This window comes from Augochlora pura, chromosome 7, assembly GCF_028453695.1.
Source record: "Augochlora pura isolate Apur16 chromosome 7, APUR_v2.2.1, whole genome shotgun sequence".
In the NCBI taxonomy this organism is placed as follows: domain Eukaryota; kingdom Metazoa; phylum Arthropoda; class Insecta; order Hymenoptera; family Halictidae; genus Augochlora; species Augochlora pura.
This window is the reverse complement of record NC_135778.1, coordinates 39,154,711-39,179,830: the sequence shown is the minus strand read 5'-3', so window position 1 is coordinate 39,179,830 and position 25,120 is coordinate 39,154,711. Positions and strand designations below refer to the sequence as shown.

The following is a 25,120-nucleotide window of genomic DNA, read 5'->3' as shown; positions in this document are numbered from 1 at the left end:
ATGTACACCGCGATAATGGCATCGCATTCCATTCATATCAGCTTCGCTCGCCTCGCCACCGCAACCTGACTTCATCCGCTCTTCTCCCCCGTGTCCGCGTCCGTAGTTCAAGCTCGGCTCTGTTCGTTTCATCGGGCTCCGTTCGATCCGCGACGCACTCGTCCGACAGATATGAACGCACCTTTATATCTTTGATCCTCGTATTCCGGTTGCCGCGCGCGCGCACAGACAGACGCCGTACGTACACGGGCCACATGCTATGGCATACCTACGGTGGTGTGCATAATTGTCGACCGAAAGTAACTTTTATATTGTTACCAATATCTGAACGAAAATTTAATAAAGTATCGTATTTCTGTATTTTTATTTTCTAGTGTTTCTATATAGATAGATGTTGTTGCTAATATATATAGAAATATACAAGTATAATGTTTTGTTCAGTTTTCTAAATTTATAGGGTATTTTAGTTAAAGGGGTACTGTAAATAATTTTAAACTCAAAGTATTTAATATTTAGACGAAAATTAAAAATAGCTGTATTTGTATATTTCCATTATCTATTAATTATAGTATAGAAATATACAAATATCTTAATAATTATCTATTAATTATAATATAGAAATATACAAATATTTGAATACTTATCTATTTAAAGCATGCTTGAATTTTTTGTCAAGCATTTAGCCACCCTCGCGCTTTTCCACATTTATTTCTTCCGCAAATAATTGTATCTTCTTTTCCTGTATGATAAAAATATAATTTGTTAATTAAGGATATGTTATTTTTGAGATTTAGAGATTTACGCAGATAATCTATTAAATGGGGCTCACCCATGGTTTAATTTACCAGAGGACACTTTCGACTCTGTTGACCAGCCTTTCACGCGATAAGTGCGAATATTGGTTGAGTTTATTTGTTTCCTGCAAAATTGCAATATTAGCGATAGAAGAGTAAAACTGATTTCAAAAAGTAAGGGAAGAAAGAAAGTTTAAAGTATCGCAACCGGCCATGTGCGAAGTTGATCCTTTGCATTACCCGTGCAAAGCGCTCCCTCCACTTTTACCGCACCCTTACTCTCCACTCCACTCCCACCCCCACCGTCGGCTCACCCCCTCCCCACCCCGGCGACCCAACCTCCACGCTCTGTCTGTCGTATCTCGTATCGTTGTATCCTCCAGGAAGCCACGTGGGCCCCGAGAAATTCTTCTTTTCTATCCCTCGACTTGTTCAACAGCAGCTGTCTGATCGACGAAATACTTTTCTCTCGATCATCGGGCTCTGTGGTCACAGTCCATTTCTTCCCGTAATACGTATGCACCACATACCTGTTACTGTATTTAATAATCGGTGACATTTAGTTCATAAACTATTTGTTTCACAATATCATTGCATTAAGTACAGTCCTATGCATATTATTCGCGATGCGTGATTTTAAGGATTTACGTGAACAGACACGTACCACTTCGAAAGAATCGAAATGACTATTTCGCAAATTACGCGATTTAATTATTTACAAGTTACAAACAGTTGGAACTACCGTCGATACTACCAGTCTAGACTGTACCCTAATTACAGAGTATTTTCTGTGAAATACGATGCAAAATTTTCTCATTTAATCAGACATTGTTAAAGTTAGTCGCGTCGCTAAAGTAATATTAAATTACAAAATACGCTAAATGCGATATTAGCAGTCTACCTGGAACACAGAAGGTGGACATAATTTCCTTTCACCTCGCCGTTCGTCGTCAACCGAAAATTCGTTGGAAAAACTCGAGGAAATTCCATTCTGTTGCGTACTCTCGAAAAGATCTCACGAATGTGTTCAATTATAAAGCACGGCGAACATTCTTGGATAGATCTTGAATAGATCTGCACGTACCGTGGACTGTGGTCTGCCACTGGCTTCGTAGAGATATTTACCCCTCTTTCGTTTGTTCTGTGGTATGAACGGCATATTGGTTGGTACGCTATAAACGAGGGTCCCTCGCTTCGAGCGGAGCACCGCAGACCGGCGAGCAGCGTTCAGATAAATATGCGGGAGGGGTCGGAATTCCTCACTCGACTGCATTCCAATCCCCCCTTGTGCTCCCTCTCCCTCCCTCCCTTCATCCTTCTCCCTCACACTCTATCTCCCTCTCTCTCTCCTTCTTCGCGCGTGCGTTTTCTCGTCCGCTCGTTCCCCCCTGCTCCTCTTCCTTCTCCGCCTCTATTACCACTACCACCACCGTCATCATTATTTCCAAGCTGTTCTATCCTTCTTTCCGTGTTACTACTACTACTACTACTACTACTTCTACTACGGCTACTACTACTACTATGACTACTACTATTACTACTACTACGACTAATACTACTACTATTATTACTACTATCACTACTACTACGACTATGACGTCTACTGCTACTGCTGTTACTATTACGACTAGTACTTTTATTATTAATACGTTACTACTGCTAGGATTATTACTATTGGTACTACTACTATTTATTATTATTACTACTATCACTATTATTACGACTGTGACTTATACTGCTACTGCTATTACTATTACGACTAGTACTTTTATTATTAATACGTTACTACTACTAGGACTATTTTTATTAGTACTACTACCATTTATTATTATTACTACTATCACTACTACTACGACTAATACTGCTACTGCCATTACTATTATGACTAATACTTTTATTATTAATTCATTACTGCTACCATCGTTATCATAGCAATTCATTACTACTGCTATCATTACTACTACGACAGCCATTAATACCAGTACTAATAATAGTAATATTATTACTGACACTGACATTGATATTGATACTAGTACTGATACTGACACTGATATTGAAATTGATGCTGATATTAATACTGATACTCATACTAATACTGACACTTATAGTGATCCTAATCCTAATACCAGTACACTAGTACTATCATTACTATTACTACTGCACTATAGCCAAATTTTTCACCGTCTTTTAACCATCATATCAACTTAACCTTCTATCCGTTGTCAAGTGCTCTGTCTAGTTTTGATTATTGATATTTCGCAGGATTATCGAACAACTATCAATCCGTTTTCATAATCGGTAATACATGTTAATGTCAGCTGTGTTTAAGATCATACGATTCGACACGGTTTAAACGGTTCACGGAGCTACGCTGCGTTACTTTGTAACCTGTATTTGTCAGCAAAAATTGAAACGCAAGTCATACTTGTCTCGTTAGAATGTTTGTAGCGAGTGCAGTTAGATGTCGTCGTCTAATTTAAATCCTAACCCCATAATCCATAGTAGGTTGTAATAGTGACACTTAAAATCAATTGTCAAGGGTACTATTTGGAAGTTCTCTTAATAAATGTTATTATCGTTCAGCTTGAGTTTTGTAGAAATTTTAGAAAAATATATTGTATTGATCTTGATTTATGATTTTTATATTTGTAATCATATTTATATCCGTTAGTATACAGTCGAATAAATGACATCTGATACTGCTTGTGCGAGGTAATAATTAATTTGTATAATTGGCTTGTTATTATTTTAACCAAGCGTTCATAATTAGCAGCTCGACTGTTATGGTATTGTGTCAGATGTTTCGACCTGTAAAGCTTGCGTGAAATAACAACAAATAAATTATTGTTCCACGCAAGCAACGCCGGCGGCCTAACAGTGTTTGTGTCAAGGGTATGTCAAGGTTACGTTAATAACCAAATAAACCATAAATTCATACGGTTACAGAGTTTACTTGATTTACAAGTTATTTATAACAGACCTTTTTGCAATCTCGTTAATCGTTAAACTTGCTCGATCCTTGATAACCAATACTATCGCGCATGCTGTCACGGACGCTGACAATTTCCATTGATAACAATTAAAAATACCCAGATTTTTGAAAATTGTTTCTTATTTGTTACAAAATTTGTTACAAGAACTATGTTACAAAATATGATACTAAAAAATGTTTCTTACAAAAAATAATCAACTATCGTTGATTATTTATTTATCGCTATATATTTTTTATTCAATAATGTTACAGCTGACGCTAAGACAAATTCAGCAATATGTGTAATATGGTTTTTATGTGTTGAAATAATGCTAAAATAAGCGTAAAAAAGTAATTCTCTTCACTGTGGCCCACTGCTGTGCGGTGCGCCTTGCCATCGAACGTGTCGAATCAGCGGAAGTAAACAAACACTGTCGTGCCGAGGGCGCGACATATGCACAGTTTAGACTACACTCTAGACCAACATTTGTTTGCATGCTGTATATATTATGCAGTATCGTCTCTTGTAGTCAGAATTTATACTATGCTCAACGGGAGCGGACACAAAATGTAAATAAATACGTTCTATATCTTTTCGACTATGTATATGCCACGAAATCTTTCAGGTTAGTCGGATGTTACCTATGATCACGTGATCATGCGCGAGTTGTTAGTATAGAAAATTGATATTAAACATTGAATCATTAAACCTACAAAAATCATCTAACCTATCTCGTAATTTAGACTCTTCATAAAAAGAATTTTAATTCCAATTAAATGAATTATTACTAACAATGATGTTTTCGTTATTCCACGTTAATTTTTTGCCGGTCGCGGTATCCCTTTAAATGCCGAGTCTCGCTTTCGCTCGCTATACCTATTCTTTTACTTTGCCGAGTCAGAAAGGTGGTCGAGTCACTTCCTGGAATGCAAATTCTAGCCGGTTACGCGAGAATTTTTACGCGCGCATTGCTGTATATCCTTGTGACGGATGCCTTCTGAAACTACAAAACTGCAGGACTGTTGTCTGTGCTCAAGACCCATAATGCTCGTTGCTATTTAGCGACGAGCTTCATCTTAACCTTTGAAACTTATTCAGTTAATATATATTATTAACAATTTCGCCTTCGCTAATAGAATATTTTGTCAGCGAAACAAAACTATTTTAAAAACATAATATTAAAATAAGGAAACAAAATGAAACATTCGAGATGTTTAGGTTAGGTTGGACAATCTGTATAATAAATTTTTTATACAGTCACATATATTATAATGCCAGAAATTCATTGAAAGTGTAGTACATGCGAAGAAATGTAACCATATTACCTGGCTATGGAAAATTCAACGGTACAAAGCTCCGCAAAATTTTTCGCGTACCATAAAACCATGGAGGTGAACTTAGGCAGAAGAGGTGTAGGGTTTTACCTCAAGGTGAAAAGGAAACGTCTCTAACTTTCGACACAGAGTGAAAGTAATGATAGATACGGTACGGAGATGCAAGTTTGGGGTGGAGGTGAGAACTTCGCTAGTAGAGGAGAAGTAAAAGAGTAAAATTGTGGAGGGAGGTGGTGGAGGAGAAGGAGGTGGTGTTAGTGGTGGTGGTGGTAGATGTGGACGTGGATGGTAGATGTCGAGGTGGAGGTTGCAGCGGAGGTGGAGAATGTGGAAAAATAAGACCCTCTTTCCGCAAGGCGAGCGAACCGGCTCGTATTCGATAGCATCTGCGGAGCCTCCGACAATCATAGCGTGGACCGAGAAATATGCGAGAGGCCCGAGACCTGTGAATCCTTCGGCGGTTTAGGGGTGGTGAGTCGGTGAGTTGGCGAGGTGATACAGCCGGCACGGTGGTAGGGGCAAGTCTCTTCCGAAACATACAGATAAAATCAATTTGGCACTTCGAATTTTTTAACGATTAAACCATTTTATCTGCACGAATTTGTTTACGTGTGCACGAAAATTATTTAATTTGAAGAAATATAAAATAAAATAATGACGCTTCAGGTACTACATTTATAGATAAAATTGTACATTAGTTTATTGAAAGACAGCTTTTATAAAGTTTATGCAACACCAGAAATCGCGTAAAAAATTCTGAGAGCTTAATTCGAGCTTAGCTAATTTTTTACTTATTTCGCACATGGTCCATTAGTTAACGATTTTTCACAACAATGTCAGATAAAAATCGATAGTAAAATACCGTTCTCTTATCCGATTCCGCCAATGAAGGCTCATACCCTTCTGTTCTCTTTGTCCCTGTCCCTGTAACTGTTTTTTGCACACAGTTCGCTACGGACCACGTTCTTTCTGACCCAATTTACGCAACGCGCACCACTACCATCGATGGATTCGACCATTGAAAAGTCAAACTTACTCTTGGTTTCTTTGTACATAAACGTTGCCATACCGTGCTATCACTGCACGTTATTTTCTCCGCTCTCGGTTTCGATTGTTAATATATTTTATATATTATATATCTAAGGGTTATCTAAGTAGTATAAGTAGCCAAACGATGAAGATTCATTATTTATATATTACAGAAAATTATTGATTCTTGTTCTTTTAATTCTAAATAGATTAAATTCTAATTTTTATCAAACAGAGACAGTTTTAACCAAATATGGTATAATTATAAATATCACTGAAAAAATGTATGATTTTTAACAAGTTACGATATTTCGTGTAGACCATAGAAATAGTTCAACTATCATCTTTTGATCAATGTTTCTCGCAAACATTCGTTTTCTGTTCCCTTGACAATCTAAGAAACTTCTATCTTCAACGAAGAAATAACAAAATTTTGGCGCGGAAGGAACAGTCGCGGGACGCTGACAGTGATACTCAATGTTGGCGGAGCGCGGCGGTTGTCTCGGCCCTGTAACTTATAATCAGCGCGCAACCGTAACCTGAACCGTACGTAGCGAATGCACCGAATATATATATCGACATATGCAAAAGCGTCTCGAATACCAACGCGAGGAATTTGTTTTTATCGGAATCGCTTGGACAACGGCCGCGGAACAGTTTCGCCTGTCCGTGCGCTTGCAACGAAAGTGACGCAACTTGAAAAACACGATTTCCAAATAGTTGTCGCGCGAGAACGTTACAGAACACTCTTGGACCAATTACGAAAATTTTATTCGTCATACTTGCGACGTAATTTCGCTAATCGCGACGAACAGCGCGGTCTTCTCAAATATATTGTGAAAGTTAATCGAAAACAATTCTGCGAGATACTGGAGAACATACATTTTGTGTCACTTGCAATTTAAGTATAAAACGTGTCTGTCAGCAATTTTTCTTCCTAAATATTTAAAATTAACCAGGGGCCTTCATCGCGAAAATCTCATTGTAAAAGGCTAAACGATCGTCTGATAATCGATGGGGGCCCCGATAATACGCGGGGAAGATGAAAAATTAGCGGTATCGTGACTGGCAAGGCGTGGACCCTCGAAAAAGGTTGGTGGTGGGGGGGACCGTACATACATATATCAAGACCCATCCGTGGCCGCTGTTAGACGATCAGAGACACGGCTGATGGGCCAGTAGTGGTCCCAGAAATTCCAACAAGGACGAGGCATAATGCGCCACTCAAGGTCGATTCTACTACCGACCAAGAGCCCCGTGATGGGACCACGTTCAACAGGGTCGTACCGTGACCTCGCCAGGCCCTCGATTCCCCTGAATTCCCCTGAATTCCTCCCGAGCCCCCTCGACACCCCCTCCCGCGCCTCTCTTTTCCTGCTTCTCTTCTAGCTTCTACCGCTTCACGAGCCCAGCCTCCCCCCCCCCCTCCCTCCCTCTTCCCGCTGCAGATTCTCCTCCGATCCCTCCGTTCTTCATCGGCGCCACCCCTTCCATCCGTCCAGCCTCTCGCCAGGCTCTCTTTCTCTTTCTCGCTCTTTCTTTCATTCTTTCTCTCTCTCGCTATTTCTCTTTCTTTCTTTCTCTCTCTTTCTCATTTCGTCCCTTACAGCTCGCACAGCTTACAGCTTCCCGCTCGCAGCTTTCGGCAGCGCAGCTTTCGACTCGCAGCTTGCACACACACACACACACACATAGCTTACAGCTTGCGCGCAGCTTTACAGCCCGATCCTCCTGTGCGCCAACGACAGGATCGTGTGCTCGCCCCGCGGCACCCTGCATTTCATGCCTGCATACCACGAGCATTCCGCAACATTGAAAAAAAGAATCCGTGTGCCCCCGGGGTAGCCTCGATGACGAATACGCCGGTGGAATTCGAGAAGCGGTTTTATCCATATTTTAATGTTCGCGTGTCTTCAATGTCTTCGGCGTCTCTTCGTTGTCTTCGTTGTCTCTACCGCGGTGGTGTAACGTCTCTATACCGATTCGCGTGCACACGTGTATACGTGTATATGTACAGTGGATACGGTGGTTAGCTTTCTCGCGCATTGCGGACGATTTTGTAGGAAATTTGATAGTTTAGTAACTATTTGTTAGTTTAGTGACTATTAGTTGGTTTGGTGACTTTAGATACAAATAGAATGGTGTGCGTAATTATAGATAATAATATATGATAATTATAGAAAATAATTTTGTTACCGAAACTTAAAGGAAATTTTGACAGAGTATCATATTTCTATTTTTTAATATTTTTAAAAATATAAAAATATATTCAGCTGAAGGGTACCACTCACAGTGCTGTGAATAATTATAGAATCAAAATAACTTACACATTTTTTAAAAATATTTAATACTTGCATAAAGTAAAAATTAGAAATAGAGAATAAATTTACATAGAATACTATTATGTAATATATAATAATATATTCTATTATTATATTATAATATAACATTATTATGGTATCATATTATAATATAATAACACATCAAAACGCTGCAGCTCTTCATTTAACTTCAAATACTCAAATAAATTAATATTGAATAAAATTATACACAGCTTCATTAAACAAATTAAAATCTACACATATTTCATAAAGACCTATAGAAGAACCCGCGTGTCTAGGAATGCTATCTAAAAACATTCATGCCTCAATAAAAATTAACAAATCAAATTATAAACGACCTTAACCTCGCTCGGTTATATTTTTATCAAATAGCTTCGCCGTTTCGATGATAAAAACTGATGCAATTAATCGTTCTTAAAACACCATAGGCTTTCTAACCTCGACAGACAGGTGCTTCGAGACTCTGGGAAACAGTAAATTCCTACGCTTAATGGAGTATTTTACCGATGATGCGGTATTGTTTAGCTATCGTGGGACTCGCGTGTCTCTCTCTCTCGCCGTACTCTATCGTAACCTTAACGAACGTTATCGTATCAAGCGGCGGCAATATCCTGATTATGTTCCGCATAAATTGGTCATGGTTGCGCCTCCTAACGACTCCCACGCGAAACAGATTTTTGCGAACCGATAAAATTCCCCAAATTATGAAATTCTTACTCGCGCGCTCGTACGCGTGCGCCTATACGTGCACACGTGCGTACGTGTTGCACATAAGTGTCGAATGTATCACGATCAATGCGAAAAGAATGGAACATCTTTCATTGGCATAGTACGATCGTGAACGATGTTAGGTTAAAAACGAAGCTTCAACGTGCTAGGTTATGTCGGAAGCAAGCGTTTATGGCTGGCTCGCCAGTTTACGAGTTTATTTAATATATCGGGCACACTTTCCACTAATGAATCAACGAGAGATTCATTAGAAACGAATATTATTCGAAACGCATCGGAGAGAGAATGGCGGGAGAAAGAGAGAGAGACGGCGATAGAGGTAAATGTGGTTAGCGAGGATAGAGCGCTCGCTGATGGAAAGAGAGAGAGACAGGAAGAGAGTAAGAGAGACGGAGAGAAAGGAAGACGGACAGAATATAAGACAGAGAAAGATAAAAAGAGAGAGAGAGAAAGGGAGAATAAGAGGAGAGACAGAGAGAAGCTAGGAAAAGTGAAGGAGAGGGGGAGCACAAGGGCTCCATTGCGACGGCACTGCCGGGGTCCCGGAGTCCCAAGATGAGGACCGCCTTTTTACACCGGCCAAGAAAGAAACCACGCGTCGGGCCACCGTGGTTGGAGCGAGACGAGCGCGAAAGACCTATGGAGAGAAACGGGCGGGAAAGAAAGAAAGAGAGAGAGAGAGAGAGAGCGAGGAGGAGGACACACGGGAGGAAGACTCGCGCGCGCACAAAGGAGACCGAGTCAGTTCTCGCATGTGCCCGAGCGAGAAGGGGGTAAAAGATCGAAGGAATCAAAAGGACGAGAGGGAAAGAAAGAGAGAGTGACGGAGGAGTAAAAGGGAAGGCTGCGAGTTGCGGACGGACGTGGCGGCAGCGGGGAGGGAACGGATAACGAGCAAGAGAGAAGAACGGGGCGGGGGGAGAAGAAGGAAGGACGGAGGGAAGGACGGTGAGGAAGATGGAGAGAGAGAGAGAGAGAGAGAGAGGATCGGACCGGATGGTGCAAGAAACGAGGGAAGAGAAGGCAAAAAGAAGAAAAAGGTGGGATCCCTTAAAAATTGAGACCCACCGAGGTGGGGATTGGAATTTCGGGCCCCGTGAACCGGCCAGTCTCGTGGAGGCCTTCGCGAGGTAGCGGCGAGGACGGGAAAAGATTACGTAGAGTCCGATCCGACCGGGGGATAGAAAGAGGGACAGAAGGGAACGAAAAAGAAGTGGTTGGGAAGTCGGTGGAAAGCAGAAACAAGTCGAAGAGGAAAAAGAGGGTTGAAGTAGCGCGAGAAGAAAGAGAAAGAGGTGAAGGAGGTGGTGGTGGAGGTGGTGGAGGAGGAGGAGGCGAAAAAGGAGGAGAAGAAGAGGAGGAGGAAGAGAAGGAGGAGGAGGAGAAAGAAGAGGACGAGGAAGAGAACAGGAAGGTGGAGAGGAAAGCGGTGACGACGAGGAGGCAGACGACGATCGGAACCAGGATCGGGGCCAGGACTAGGACCGGGACCGGGATCAGGACCAGGGCCATAGCCAGGGTCACGACTACGAACACGGCCACGTTCACGACCACGACCACGACGACGGCGGCGACGATCACGACGACGAAGACAAGGACAAGGACAAGGACGAAGACGAAAACGAAGACGGGGACGAAAACAACGACTACGACCAAGAAGAAGAAGAAGAAGAAGAGGAGGGAGGAGGGATCGGTGGACCGTGTTTAGTTTTACTGTGTACCCGGCATGGACCGTCAGTATACGCTCTGCGTACTCGTACCGGCCCACCAATACCGCACTTACGTTGACAATTACCACCAGCACGCGCACCATCAACGCTTAGAACAACAACGACAGTACACGGCGAGCCATCAGCAACGTTTCAACGACCATCCTTATCACCAGGAGCAAATTTACGAGAACGTTGTCTCGCAGTATCGGATGAGAATGTGCTATCACAACGACTACGAGAACGACGAACAGATCCAAAGGTTCTATTGGGAGCAGTGCTACAGACGGAATGACGTCGACGCTACGGCGTACTATTACTGTGAATACGTAAGAGTCCCCCAGGATTTACACGTAATACTTTCAGTATCTATATTTTTTCGTCGGGATATACACGCTCCGAGTGCCAGTTTTTCCACGGAAATATTCTGTGCTGTGAGGTTCAGTGCTTGTGATTACGTTTCCGGCATGTGATCCGAATGAATCTACGGCCCAAATATTCTCTGCCGTTTTTTTCGTGTTTCGATCTCCTTTCGATTACGTCAACTCTCCAATTCGCGTTCGACGTTGCAGACATTCTGCGCGGATGCTTTGCATTCTTTCGACGCTTTGATCTCGCGCGATTCATTTTCTTAGCCCTTTCGATTGTTAGGCCATCGAATCGAGTAACTAATCAAACCGATAAGTGCAGATTCGTGTAGTTAATTTCGGTATCAGTTTCAATTTTAAGCTCAATTTAAAGTTCAATTTATTTCAAGTTGCGCATGAAAATATTTAATAAATTGCAAAGGGTCGTTTGCATTTATATTTCAGGCGCAATCTATTTCTCATAGAATATCTTAGTTTTCCTACACGAGTGGTCGTTGTATGGTAATATATTATAAAAATATTTGCCGCATTATCGCCAGGAGAAACGTATCACGGTTTTGTTAAACCATCCTCGGGTTTTTCTCTAGTAATATGATGTGCCTATGTGTCTTGTATATATTTTTCAAAATACTCCTGTTTCGTTACCATGAATGTCTGTCGTCAATGTCTGCCGTCCAATTTGCATCGTTAAATATTTCTATTTCGTTGTCGCCCCGACTATACGTTCGTCTCTTCTTCTTCGTTGTGAACAAATATTTTAACACTCTTCTCGCTTGCATCCATCGTGACCGTAACTGGATCCGATAATAATTTTGCTAATTTCGATGCCGTGTACATTATGTCTGCCCATGTGGAGCATTTCTCATTGCTTTTATTTCAATTTTATTCGAAGAAAAAATTCTGTTTCGATAATTTCAAGTCTACCTCGATAGACGTCTTTAATCCTTTTTTCACTCCTATTACATTGCAATCGTTCAATAAATTTTGTATGTATAACTCCTGGGCCATAGTTTGATTAGTGCAAAAATTCTCTCGAAAAATAGTGTAGCATTTTTTAACGTCACCACAGAGTGTTTCACTCGATTGCAAAAGATGAAATCCTCTTTTAATTAGGAACATAACAATAGCCTTTTTGACAATTCCAACCTGACCGTTTCAACCCCTAAGTCGGTCTCTTCAATTTCGTTACTTTGTTATCCATTTTACTATATTCTAGCAGTTACATTTGTTCTATAAATTCTGTGTGTTTATAGTGTACATTGTCATTTTTTTAAGATTTATAAGATTTTTTAGAATTCTTCACAAAGGAACTATTATACCCTTTTCCAGTCAAATTGGCAAGGTTTATTTAACGTTTGAAAATTATTTATATAATAATATAATTATTATATAACTCTTTTGATTATATCATTTGTTTACAGTGTACAGACATTTCCCCGTTCATGTTTTATATCTAATCAATCGTACAATGTTACTGAATGCTTATTACAAAATTCTAACCCGTTATCAGTCCTTATTTACTTTATTTATCTATAAGTTTATTTTCCTACTCTAGCTGTTTATTTTTGAACGAAACTCGATACCTCGCCTTTACTTTTCAAATATTTTCTTCGAATAATTATCAGCGAATATAATTTTTAACCCCTTGATTTTACTGGTAAATGTTCACATAAATCTGAGTAAATTAAATCCAACGATTCATCAATATTGAATAATGGTTTAGACGGATGCAATAATTGACGTTTGCAAATTGCTTTTGCTTCATTGTCCTCCATCGGTTCGACAGCTTCGTCGTTCACGCGTTGCCATAATTCCAGGATCGATAATGACCGCCATTTCATTTATCTATCCGAACAACTTCCGTTGCATTAATAATATCCTCCTCGTTATTTATCTGTTCATTGAGCTTCTTTATCTTCTTCATTCATGTTCTCATGATAAATAAAGAAATATTTAATAACGTAATAATATAACAATATAATACAATGAAATGTTTAATAATATTTTGCAAAAAGTACGTAAGAATATAGATAAAAGAAATACTCACATCACACGCTGCATCGCTCGATGCATCTCACATAATGAATCGCTCAGGCGCACACTATGCTGGCATACTCGCCGGCGCGCCGATCTCGCATCGCTTCGCTCGGTACGAAATGTGTGACAAACTCGCGTCCAAGTCCAAGTTCAAGATCGAGTTCAAGTTAGCGTTCGGGTTCAAATTTAAGTTCGATCTCGATTCCAATCTCACTGTGTTATATCGACACGATCCACGCGAGTTGCAAATAATTTTAGCAGATGCGTTGGAAGAATCTCTAGGTTTTCTTGCTTAAATATGTCGTCTTTAAATGTTGTACAATTCCTGCAATAAACGAAACACATTTAGTTATTTTCATTTTGAAAATATTTCGCGCTACTTGAAAAAAATGAAGGAATGAAAAGAAATGATAAAAAGAAAAATATTCGTTGCGATGGTTGTCTGTGATACCTAACAGAATGATTTTTCCTTTTGTTATTATATAATATAAATATTAATTATATTAATATGAAAAATTAAATATTAAATATTTAAATATTGATATTATGCAATATAAATAGGTAAAAAGCAGTTCAGAAGGACATTTTTGATTCCGTTTGGCTTTGCAGAAGAAGTTTTCGAATTCGCATACTTTTCTCAAAACGCCAACCTGTAACAGTGCATAATGTCGGCATTAGCTAGGACAGAACCCTAATTAACGTTGATTTAGCTATAATTAACGCTAATAAGTAATGAAGCAACTATTCCAACAGTTGAGGCTAATTAGCGATATTCCACGGTTAATATGACACTAGTCGAATGTACAAAATATGAAAGAACCTATACATCTATAATAAAAAAAAAAGAGGGGATACAATTGTAGATAATTGGCAATTATAAAAATGTCGATATGCAGTAGAAATTATTGTACTCGCAGGCTATCAACAAATTCTCTAATTCAGTAATATTCTAGTAGAGACAAGAGAAAACGTTTTCGTATTTTTTTTTTAAGAGAAATAGTTTACGCATTTTTGTTGCAGAGAAAATACCGTTCGTATAGTTTTCTATATAATTTAATTGTTTCTGTTCCAGGCAAAGAAAGAGATCTACGATGTGAAGCAACAGAGGCTATGTTTGGCCCAGGATGAGTATAATCACCTGAACAATGCTTTAACGACGCTCGGCGCGTCGCGTACGAGTTGTAAGTACAGTACACCATAATTAAACTACATTTATTTTTAAAGTAAACCGACTACAGTTATTTAGACATTTATCAGAGACTCAGAAGTAAAATGTAACCAAAAGAACGTTTCGTTAATGGTTTTTACAAAGCTCGCTCTTTGTTTAATATGTATAAATAACTATCTAATCGGTTAATTTTGTATGAGAAAAAAAAACGACGTTAAACACCGAAAGGAATAGATGAACAAATTATTTTCTTTACAGTGTGTTCCAGTTCAAGTTCATTGAGCACCAAGTATGATCCCGATCTTTTGAAATCTGACGTTGCGCTCGCGAGGAGTCGAGTATCTCGGCTGAAACGGGAACTGGAGCAGATACGAGCAGAAATGAATTGTACACAGCGAGGAGTAGATACACTTGCAAGGTAAAAAATTGCTCCCGCTTTCAAATCGAAAAGCCTCTTTGTTAGCTAAAAAAAACTAAATTGTATTTTGATTACCAGTTTGCTGTATTTCTAATCCAGATATGTGATTGCATATCGCAAAAATACAACAGCCTTATTGTTAATTCAGATCGAGTCGGCGTAATTTGTTTACGGAATATCGTCGACTTTATCTGCTTGTAAGATGACAATGGCTCACAATTCTAATTAGCATTTGTTGATATAAACAACCGCGCTCAATGCACTGATTGATTATTAACAATGTCACCCTTGTTACGTTATTTATAATAACATTTACTGTATTTATACCTGAGAACAGTAATTTTTATATGTTGAATTCAACGTTCACCGAATTCGAAGCTTTTCTTCCCTAAACCTAAAATACAAAGAAGAACGTAAGAAATCTACAATTAACCTTCGATCTTAAATAGTCGATCATAGAAACGAACATTAGTACCTTACACTTACAAATAATGACTTCGTTTTATATATAATTCATATGATAGGATAGCTTTTTAATATAGGATATGAAGCTGTAAGAAAGAGTCAAACGAAGGATTCCTACAAAGCTAGTCAAATTACAATTGCTAGATCTCTGAAATTGCAAATAATAAAACATACGTGGCTAACAGGACGTAATTAAATTAGTAGAAAACTGCACGCGCAAATTCGATATTTTCCTGGCACAGGCAAGATGCCTGTATGTTGATTCCCTTCAATAAATTTTACGTTATCCAATCCAGATGGAATGGTTATTCCATAGACAAATAGTCAGGTAAAGTAGCTACACAGTGGCGTGCGTCCTCTAACGGGTAAACATTGTAATAATTTCTAACCACGATGGCAACGCGATCCTTATTGTCTGATCGTAGTTCAATATTATAATATTTTCCCGATGGACGCCCCACGCTGCTGTAGCAATATATAGGTTATGTCAAGATTATATAGGTTACATAGTTAAAGTTACATAGTTTTGTAGGTTAAAAGTATAGTCAGCATACGTAGTCGCTATATTACCATGAACTTAATCGTGGATCTTCTTCGTTTGTTCAGCGTGGAGCAGAAATTAAGCGGACACCACGGTGGTTGCTACAACATTACGGAGGCGCAGGCGATCATGACAGAGCTTCGCAACATACAAAAGTCCCTAAGCTCCGGCGAGAAAGAAAAAGCTGAACTGATGCAGTCGCTGGCGCAGCTGAAGGACGAGCTGACGAGACTGCAGCTCTGCGAGGGCAGTCCGGAAGCGAGCACGCTCAGTTTACCCCAGGAGAAGTTGAGCACGGCGTCGCAGACGGATTTGTCGGGCGAGTTGGTGCCGATCGGCACCCGTTTGGCCGAGATGGCGCGGATGAGGCTTCAATATGACGAGGCGCGGAAGAGGATACAGCACATACAGCAACAGCTGGCGGATCTCGAGGAGAAGGTGACGCCTGGCCAGACCGAGAGCGACAAGGACAAGCTGTTGCTGTTCCAGGAGAAGGAGCAATTGCTCAGAGAATTGAGAAGCATCACGCCGCGCACCAGGACGCAGCAGGACATGAAGAAGATCCAAAGCGAGATTCGACGGCTCGAGCAGGACTTGAACAACGCGCTCGAACTGTCGAACAAAACCATTACCGACCGAGTGCGTCTCCACGAGGAGAAGCAACTGCTGTTGCAGCAGTTAAGGGACGCGCTGCGCTCGATGGCGATGCTCGAAGGCCAATTGAAAACGTTGAGCGCGAGCACGCTCTCGGTGAGCAGCAGCTCCAGCCTCGGCAGCCTCAGCACGACCAGCAGCAAAGGCTCCCTGAGCTCTGGCCTGAGCTTCACCGACATTTACGGCAGCCCTCAGTGTCTGGGGCCTGTTAGTTTGCAGCAGGAACGACCGGTCGACATGGTCGACTTGCACAGACGAGTCGAGAGATTGCTGAAGGGTTCCGAGCAGAATAATCTCGTCAGCACTCCCTCGCCAGGCAGATCCCAGCCGAGTCTATCCCCTAGATCCAGTCTCTCGAGCGTCAGTCCGCCGGTCTCGCCGCTCTACGAGAATACCCCGGTGGGGCCGCCGCCCGCGTACGAGCACGTCGAGATGCAGAGGCGACAGAATCAGAGAGGCCCCGTTGCTTCCGCGAACGTGAATCTGGATGGTAACCAACTAGAGGACCGATTGGCGGAGCTCAGGCTAAGCCAGCATCAAACGCCGTCGCAGGAACTGCTCTGCACCGGTTCTCAAGATCGTCTTAAATTGGTCGGCGGGCCTCATCCGCCCGTCGAACTGCAGTCAGGCAACATGTCTCAAGGCAGCGGTCTCGGCAGGCCTGTCGCCGTCCCGCAACACCAAACCTCCTCGCAAGATCAACCGCCACTCTCGCCGATCAGCGAGACACCGCCTCCGACGGGTATCCGGTCAAGAGCGAGCAGTTCCGGTACCAATACCAGGTCCGTTTCCGCCGCGGTCTCCGACGAAAGCGTCGCCGGCGATTCGGGCGTCTTCGAAGCCTCCAATCGGACGAGACTATCCGAGGTGATCGGTGACGTCGACTCGTTGACCCTCGGCGAAATGAGCCTGGAGACGGCCCAGGTGCAAATCAAACTCAGGTATGCTTGTAATTTTACAAGGAATTCTATTATCTGCCCGTTCGATTGGCACGTTTCCATTTACTATGAAACGCTATCAGAATTTCAGCGCAGTGCATTGCATTGCGTTGCATCCCACTGCAGTGATTTATATTCAATTGAATTCGAAAGATAATTAATTCCGAAATTGTTAAAAGTCGCGGATATATTTTACGATACAGCTTCGTACTTTCCAACTCTATAAAAGCTTTGTGGATACTATATTATAGATACATCTGTATACGTATACATAATTTATATATAACTGCAAGAATAATTCAAAATTAGATCCAACGCCCACGGTTCATTTCCCAGCAACTTTCGAGCCAATCGTCCAAATTCGCCTCCCGAGTTATTTCGAACGCGAAACAACGAATTCGACGAAATTATTGATTTTTCTTGCTCGGTATATTGGCTCGCCCGCGTTGGCCTTTACATTGTTTTTTTGGCAACGTGTTCTCGGGGAAATGAACACCGTGCACTGCATGCATGTGTATCCTTCTATGTTGTATACTAAAATAGTGACGTATTGCAGGTATTCCGTAAGCGATGGCCTACTTCATGTTGGTATCGAACGCGCGAGAAACCTAGCTGCACTTTTTACTCCAAACAACGCGCAAGTGTAAGTATCCGATGCGACTTGTGTAAAATATTAAACATCAACACGCATCGATCATGAACGGCCATTACCGTGCAGAGTTGGGCGAGCTGTAATCTTGGCAACGTTGAAACGTGTTCGTGATTAATGATTACGATTGCGAAGCGATCGAGTAATCATGAATAATGAATAACTCAAGTAATCGAAGCGAATGTAATCTTGTATTTATTTAATGTTCTCTGGCGGGTTACATGTAACTTTCGTCCCTCTTATGCAGGAAACTTGTATTTTAAGAAGCAAATGTAATCGTTAGTCAACATCAACGCTATAATAGTCGATCGTGTACATTACATCTTTTGATTAGCATTAACTGGAAAATTTATTAGTACGATAGTTGATATTAATTGTGGACAGTTTTTAGAAAATCTGCGTGTATACATTCGCATGTCCCTGCTTGCTGTAGATTGGCTTATAAGCGTGACGTTGCAGGATTGCGACGTCACTTCACCGTTGGTTACGACGGAAGAAACTACATTTACAGAGGACCAGACCACCTGCTATGGGACCACGCGTGCACGCGCGACATACAGGGCAATATTCCACGGGGAAAATTTAGCGACCAAGCTTTTAGATACATCCTGTACCGCTCCGCGACTCACCGTGATGGCTGCAGATCTTAATGCCTTAATCTGAGTTCGGCGATCAGCGCGACATTTTTCCGGAACATATCCGCTCGCGATATAAGAGAGGATGTTAAAAAATAGCTGTGCGCAAAAATGTTATTCCTATTCGTAATTCGTTGGTCGAATGAAGCTTGCTCAAATCTGGTTGCAAGCAACACGTGTGGTCCCATAAACGGTAGGTCCTTGGTAGATACTGTTTCTTCCGCCGCAACAATGAATGACAAGAAGCTAACGACAGATTTCAAATAAAAAAGAAATACACAATAGAGATATGCAATTAAAAATTGAAAGTATCGCCATAAATACCGACGCGTATAATAATATTCCATTTTGCATATTATTCTATTCTAGTGTATAGTAATAATAATAATGATAATAATAAATGTTTTTTCTGTCAATGTTTAGGTATATAAAAGCTGCACTGCTTCCAATGCGGCTACCTGTTAACCACATATACTGTACGAAACCAGTGCTGGATTTACATAAACCAACCTTCGGTGAAACGTTCCCAATTGCAGTACCACTTAATAAATTGTACACGAAAACACTTCAAGTTAACGTTTGGTGCACAGACAGTGAGTCTGAGGAGTGCTTGGTATGTACTTTCACGTTTCCTATTTCGCAATAATTTTTGTCATATCACAAATAGTTTTCGTAAATAGTTAATTCGTCAACAATTTCCTAGTAGTCTATGATATACTGTATAACGCGTTACGCTCTTTTATTATAACATTTGTAATTCTGGCGATTCTTTTTGCAGGGATCCGCCCAAGTTTCCCTTGCAGACTTTTGTCCGGAATCGCCGAGCATAAAATGGTACAACCTACTATCCTTCCGTTTCATGCAACCACCAGACAGTCCTAGTACGAGTACTAGCAACTGCAACAATATCTCTACTAGTATAGTCAAACAAGGCAAGCACGATAAACAGGAATCGGACATATCGGTTTATCGCAGCGCTCAAAATACTAAAGAGGAAAGCAGCGACGAGAGCACGATAATCAGCTCGCAGACGTCTACATTGACGAGAAATCAAGGATGCGACGAATTGCAAACAGCTATTTCATTGAAATTGGAAGAATTGGTCAATTGCTTGCGAAGTCCTGAAGAAGAAAATGAAAATGCTGGTAGCGAGAGCGGCAGCGAGGATAGCGACGAGGAGGGAATTATTGTAGAGTTCATGATGGAAGATAATATTTTGGAGGATGTGTTAGAGCACGAGGTACTAACACTGTTTCATTTTCGACTCGATTTGGTTTATTTTAGAGCTTATTTCGTATATCTTACAAAATACAATTTATTGTACATCAATGGTAGAACTGCTTGTTGGTTTCTGATCAAGGATTAAACTGTAGTAAAAGCTTCATACGAACTTACGTACATTTGCAAATGTTTAAGTAACTCAATATAATAAATCAATATATTACTGCCTTCGCTATAATGATCTAATTGTTAATAACAGGAGGACGAGGAATTGACTGAAGAAACAAAGCAAACGGAGGACAAAGAAACGAACACCGAGTGTATTTTTATACCGGAACAAGGGAAACAAAGGAAACTTTCGGCAGCTGGCGTTACTCCTAATAGTATATACGACGATAAAAATTCCATCGTCATTAAAAGAAGTCAAACATTCTCTCCGAGTGCCGCGGTGAGCAAGACTCACTACATTTGTCGAGTAAGTACGAACTTCATTCAAAACGTAGTATTGTATTAATATTACTTATTAATATCCCGAATTTTATTTACTATATCATCATTAACGTCACCATGACATTATATATATAATTTATACAAAAATTATTCTACAGTTTACAGAACTGTAATAATAATAAAATAGAACTTTATTCATTTGTGTTGCTATTTTTTTCTGTACATTGTACCACAGTAAAATTCATATAATCGTCAAAAAATACTATTAGAATCACAATTTTTAATTTGTAGTAACATGTATTCTATGTATGTATTGATTTAGCCATCAATCATATGTTTTCACAGCTCAATCGAAGTGATAGTGATAGCAGTATGCCACTTTATAGAAGAGGTGGGCCTTTCCAACGAAATTCAGTCGAGAGAAGATCTCTAAGATGGCGACGCCCTTCGTCCGCGCTCAGTTGTAAAACTGTCTCGAAGAAGTGCACCAACTTGCCGCCCACCGCTAGAACATCGTTGGACCTCGAATTGGATCTTCAGGCGCAGCATGCTAGACTGAGTAACCTTCAAGATGAGATCATCCGGTTACGAGAACTGAAACAGAGGTTGGAGCAGGCGCGAGAAAAAGGAGACACCGACTTTGCTACCTGGTTGCTGGAAGACCACAAATTCCAGAGTCTCATGGCGCAGGCTGAAAGTGGTAAAAATGGAAAAAGTGCTGAAGATAAGAGAGTGGAGAAAATGTTGAAAAGGACCTCGAAAGAGATCTACAAGTTAAGGAAAACAAAGGCTGGCAAAGGAAAACCAGATATTATTTCTTTCAAGTACGTTTAATAGTGTTAAATATTATAATATTATTTTTCTTTTGTCGTTTCAAGTAATAACAAAAAAGAAAGAAAGAAAAGTCCTCGTTCATTTGACTTTGAGAATAACGTGAATTGTTTGTTTCAGGGAGAAAATGGCATTCTTTACTCGCGTTAGTCTTAATGTTCCCGTGCTTCCTCCGGAGGATTCGACATGTGAAAATGCCTTGCGACCGTCTCTGCCGGCTTCCCACCACAGGAGACACGCCTCGGAACCAGTTACCAGTGAAACTTTGGTCACTAAAGTTGATGCTCAATCTATATCGAATTTGGTTTCACGGCCAAATGCTGTTCCTAGCGGTAACGTGACCGCTGCGAGAGTCGACGTCGCCGCGACGAATAACGAAAGTATCGTGTTGAATCTGGCTGAAGATAGTACAAATAAAACTATAAATTCGAAGGGTCGGCCGGTTGCCGCGAAGCTGCAGTGCACGAAAAATGGCCAAGCCGAGAATTCAAAGTCGCCCGAGCAGAACGACAGTAAAGAACCAAGAAGGTATGAATACGTCGTCGACAGAGTTCTCGGTGTAGAAGTATAATATTCGCAATCTAGGCCTTGTAATTCAATTTTATTTTGAATGGGCAAATATATATCATTAACTTATTCAATGACTAACGTACCCAGCTTACCAGTATCGTAGCTTTAATTGAAAAGCAAACGGTTAGAAGGAAGTACCTAGGACTGCCATTTTCTTGTTTTTCTCCTCCCAAGATATTATTAATCTCCGCCTGCCATGCACAACGACGCGAAAATAACGGAAGGAGAAAAAAAATGAAATATTATACGATAGTCGGGAAAACATTCGTGCGACTAGTACAGTGAAAATTATTATTATATTATATTATTATATTATATTATATCATATTATAATATATTATACTATATCATATTATATTTACATTACATTCACATTACATTACATAACATTTACATTTGCATTTACTTTACATTACAAATACATTACATTACATTACATTACATCGCATATACACTACACATACATTACATTACATTACATATACGCTACGTATTCATTACATATACATTACATATACATTACATTATATGATATTATATTATATTATATTAAATTATGCTATATTATATTAAATTATACTATATTATATTACTTTACATTATATTATGTTATGTTATATTATATTAATATTATATTATATCATATTATATTACATTATATTATATTCTAGTAACTGATGTCGCCGTTTTTATTGTTATTGGTTATCTATGTGATAACACGATGTCGTAAACGAAAGGTCTAGGCATATTTGAGACAATAGCGAAAATGCACATGTATATATGAGAACGTAAATTATTTAAATGGGATTAATGTGAAAATTATTTAATTAATTAACCAAGTCCATCGGATTCCTCTTGCATCCGAGATAATCTTGTGCGTCGCTTCGTTCATTTCTTCTGCGTTTTGAAAACACATTATTTTACTAAACAAGTTGAACTGCCGCCATTGAAACTTTTATAAAATAAAAATAATACAGTAATACGTGACATTATCTTGCGTACACAGTCGATTTTCGATCTTACAATTTCACTTGATTTTAGAAATAATATTTTCAAACGAAAAGCGTTCCTTTTTATTATCTTTTTGTTTATATAGAGAATCAAAAAGTCAGAGGAAATAGAGAACGAAGTGAAAACTTTTGTTGACGCATACTCGAAGCATTGATAATAGTTTTGATAACAACACAGTTTGTCGTAACTTGAACAAAGAAATAGACTAGAGCTAAATTGATATGATAATTTATAATTAATATACAGCGTGCGAGATTGATTTGGAAACATGTAAATGTCCCGGGAAATATGAACGACACGGAAAAAGTATTGAAACGTATGTTGTTTGAATTTTTATATTTATAGTTTGGCTATAATGTAAAATGCACGTGTAAGTAATATTTTTAGAATGTCTAAATTGCACGCTAAATATAGGAATATACATCCAAAGATGTAAGTTCCTATTTAAAAGTTGAAACTCAAGCAATTTATAAATGTTTTTCGTTTGAAAACGATTTCCGTGTTATCCATATTTGTCGAGTTATTCGCCCATTTCCAGATAAGTCGCGCAACCCTGTACGTACATATGTATATACGTGTAAAGTGTAAAGTCTAAGGTGTTAAGGGTATTTTTTTTTCAAAAGATTAACCTTTGTATTACAAAAGTATTAGAAAATTGTAGAATTTTCCAATTTAAAGATGAGAACGAGGGTAAAGAGAAAGCGATATATTTATAAATCCATATTCCATACGGTGAAAAATTTGAGCCTTTTTTCATGTTTCATCTCCTATTTTTAGGAATGTTGCTCCGCGAGCTCGGTGTCGAGGAACCTAGTAAGGATTCAGTTATTGGGGGAAAAATAGTAAGGTTTTCGAGACTGTAGGAATGTACTCTTTACAGCCGGAAAGAAGTCGTTTCGATGTAACGGGGTTTATTTGTTTGTTAGGCCTGCGCGATTATTAGCTTTGCCATGGGTCGAATCACGATAACAATTACGAACAAGCGGTGTCATCTTTTTTTTTGCCGCGGGCCTACCCCAAAACTTCTTTCTCGCGGCAGACAGTACATATGTTTTTGTATACAATATACATATACGTATGTAATATGTATACACATATATGCGTCGACACGTAATAATATTTACGTGTTTGCCTAATATACATATGGATACACATAGAAGTACATGAACTGTATGGATATATAGATATACATACAGATATATTTATACTATTTGTATCTATATAGATACATACCAATTAATACACCTTATGTACCTTGTGTCTGAATAGGTGTACACGTGCATACGAGTGTGTGTAGAGTAGACAAAGGGTCCTTGAAAATAATATTTTTATGATACGAAACAAAAAAAAATGAAGAGCGGGTATATACCTCGTGCAGCGTTTTTATACTACCGGAGGAACGAGATGCAAATTGATATGTATAATAGGCTAACGATGTTCACAAGTGCAGTATCTATTATACTCATCTAATCGATTTACAGCGTTACAATAATGAATAATGTTTAGTACCAGTGTAACTTGGTCTTGTTGTGTTGAATGAAACGCGATGTCGAATCGGTGCCAATGCTGACAGAGCGGCGTTCGTAATTATTGACAATAAAAAAACTACGATAATGTTGCTGATAATGATAAATGGCGGCAACGCGATGCTTGCCGGCAACGACGATTGATATACTGGTGAACAACAAAGCAGAATAAATGAATGAGAAACTGAATAAACCACGGTACTGATACCACTAAGAATTATAAGTAACGATATTTAAATAAGTTCGCAACAAACATATACACATCCATGAACAACACGTACACACCGCATCATCTGGCAAATGAGAAATAATCGCAGCTCGATCTACAACTAATGATAACGATGAAACTGTAACGATTCGTACGGTAATGATTAAAAGGAAAATATAGTATATTCTTGCCATATTATTTTGTATGATGAGTTTCTCTGTCCGTTTACCAATTATCAATGCATCCTTCTAACTCCTTCAACGATTAAGCGATAGAACGTTTCGATAGCAGGATATTGTAAAAATAAATTATATATACTTATAATATTAATATCCTCCACTGTAAATTGATACAATTTAATTTACATCGTGATATATATGTTATATACATAATTGCAATATCTTCTAAACTCCTGTTTCTATAAAAGAAATGCATATTATATGAACAACCAGTTTATCAACTGCATCGATAGGCATCTGAGAAAGTTTCTGTCCGTTTCAATTCCGAATATATTAACGTTC

General features: G+C 39.5%; 1 protein-coding gene and 1 long non-coding RNA gene across 5 annotated transcripts in view; one reads left to right on the top strand and one right to left on the bottom strand.

The window, feature by feature from the left end:
* Positions 1 to 24,794, top strand: part of Kibra (WW and C2 domain containing protein kibra) — a 52,063-nt gene extending 27,269 nt beyond the window's left edge. For 3 of the 4 annotated variants that reach the window (XM_078187690.1, XM_078187692.1, XM_078187693.1), the window contains 9 exons: positions 14,387 to 14,495; positions 14,741 to 14,900; positions 15,972 to 17,501; positions 18,055 to 18,141; positions 19,206 to 19,395; positions 19,561 to 20,022; positions 20,263 to 20,478; positions 20,799 to 21,277; positions 21,405 to 24,794. In XM_078187690.1, the coding sequence (XP_078043816.1) occupies positions 14,387 to 14,495; positions 14,741 to 14,900; positions 15,972 to 17,501; positions 18,055 to 18,141; positions 19,206 to 19,395; positions 19,561 to 20,022; positions 20,263 to 20,478; positions 20,799 to 21,277; positions 21,405 to 21,855 (3,684 nt within the window). In that variant the 3' untranslated portion in view covers positions 21,856 to 24,794. Of the gene's footprint in view, positions 1 to 10,560; positions 11,239 to 14,386; positions 14,496 to 14,740; positions 14,901 to 15,971; positions 17,502 to 18,054; positions 18,142 to 19,205; positions 19,396 to 19,560; positions 20,023 to 20,262; positions 20,479 to 20,798; positions 21,278 to 21,404 lie in introns of those variants that run through there. The other variant, XM_078187691.1, reaches the window with a different exon arrangement.
* Positions 11,256 to 16,066, bottom strand: LOC144473640 (uncharacterized). Its single transcript, XR_013494619.1, has 3 exons — positions 15,936 to 16,066; positions 13,325 to 13,639; positions 11,256 to 13,208 (listed from the first exon to the last, which is right to left on the bottom strand). It is a non-coding gene; the product is annotated as an uncharacterized LOC144473640 (long non-coding RNA).
* Positions 24,795 to 25,120: the final 326 nt, after the last annotated feature.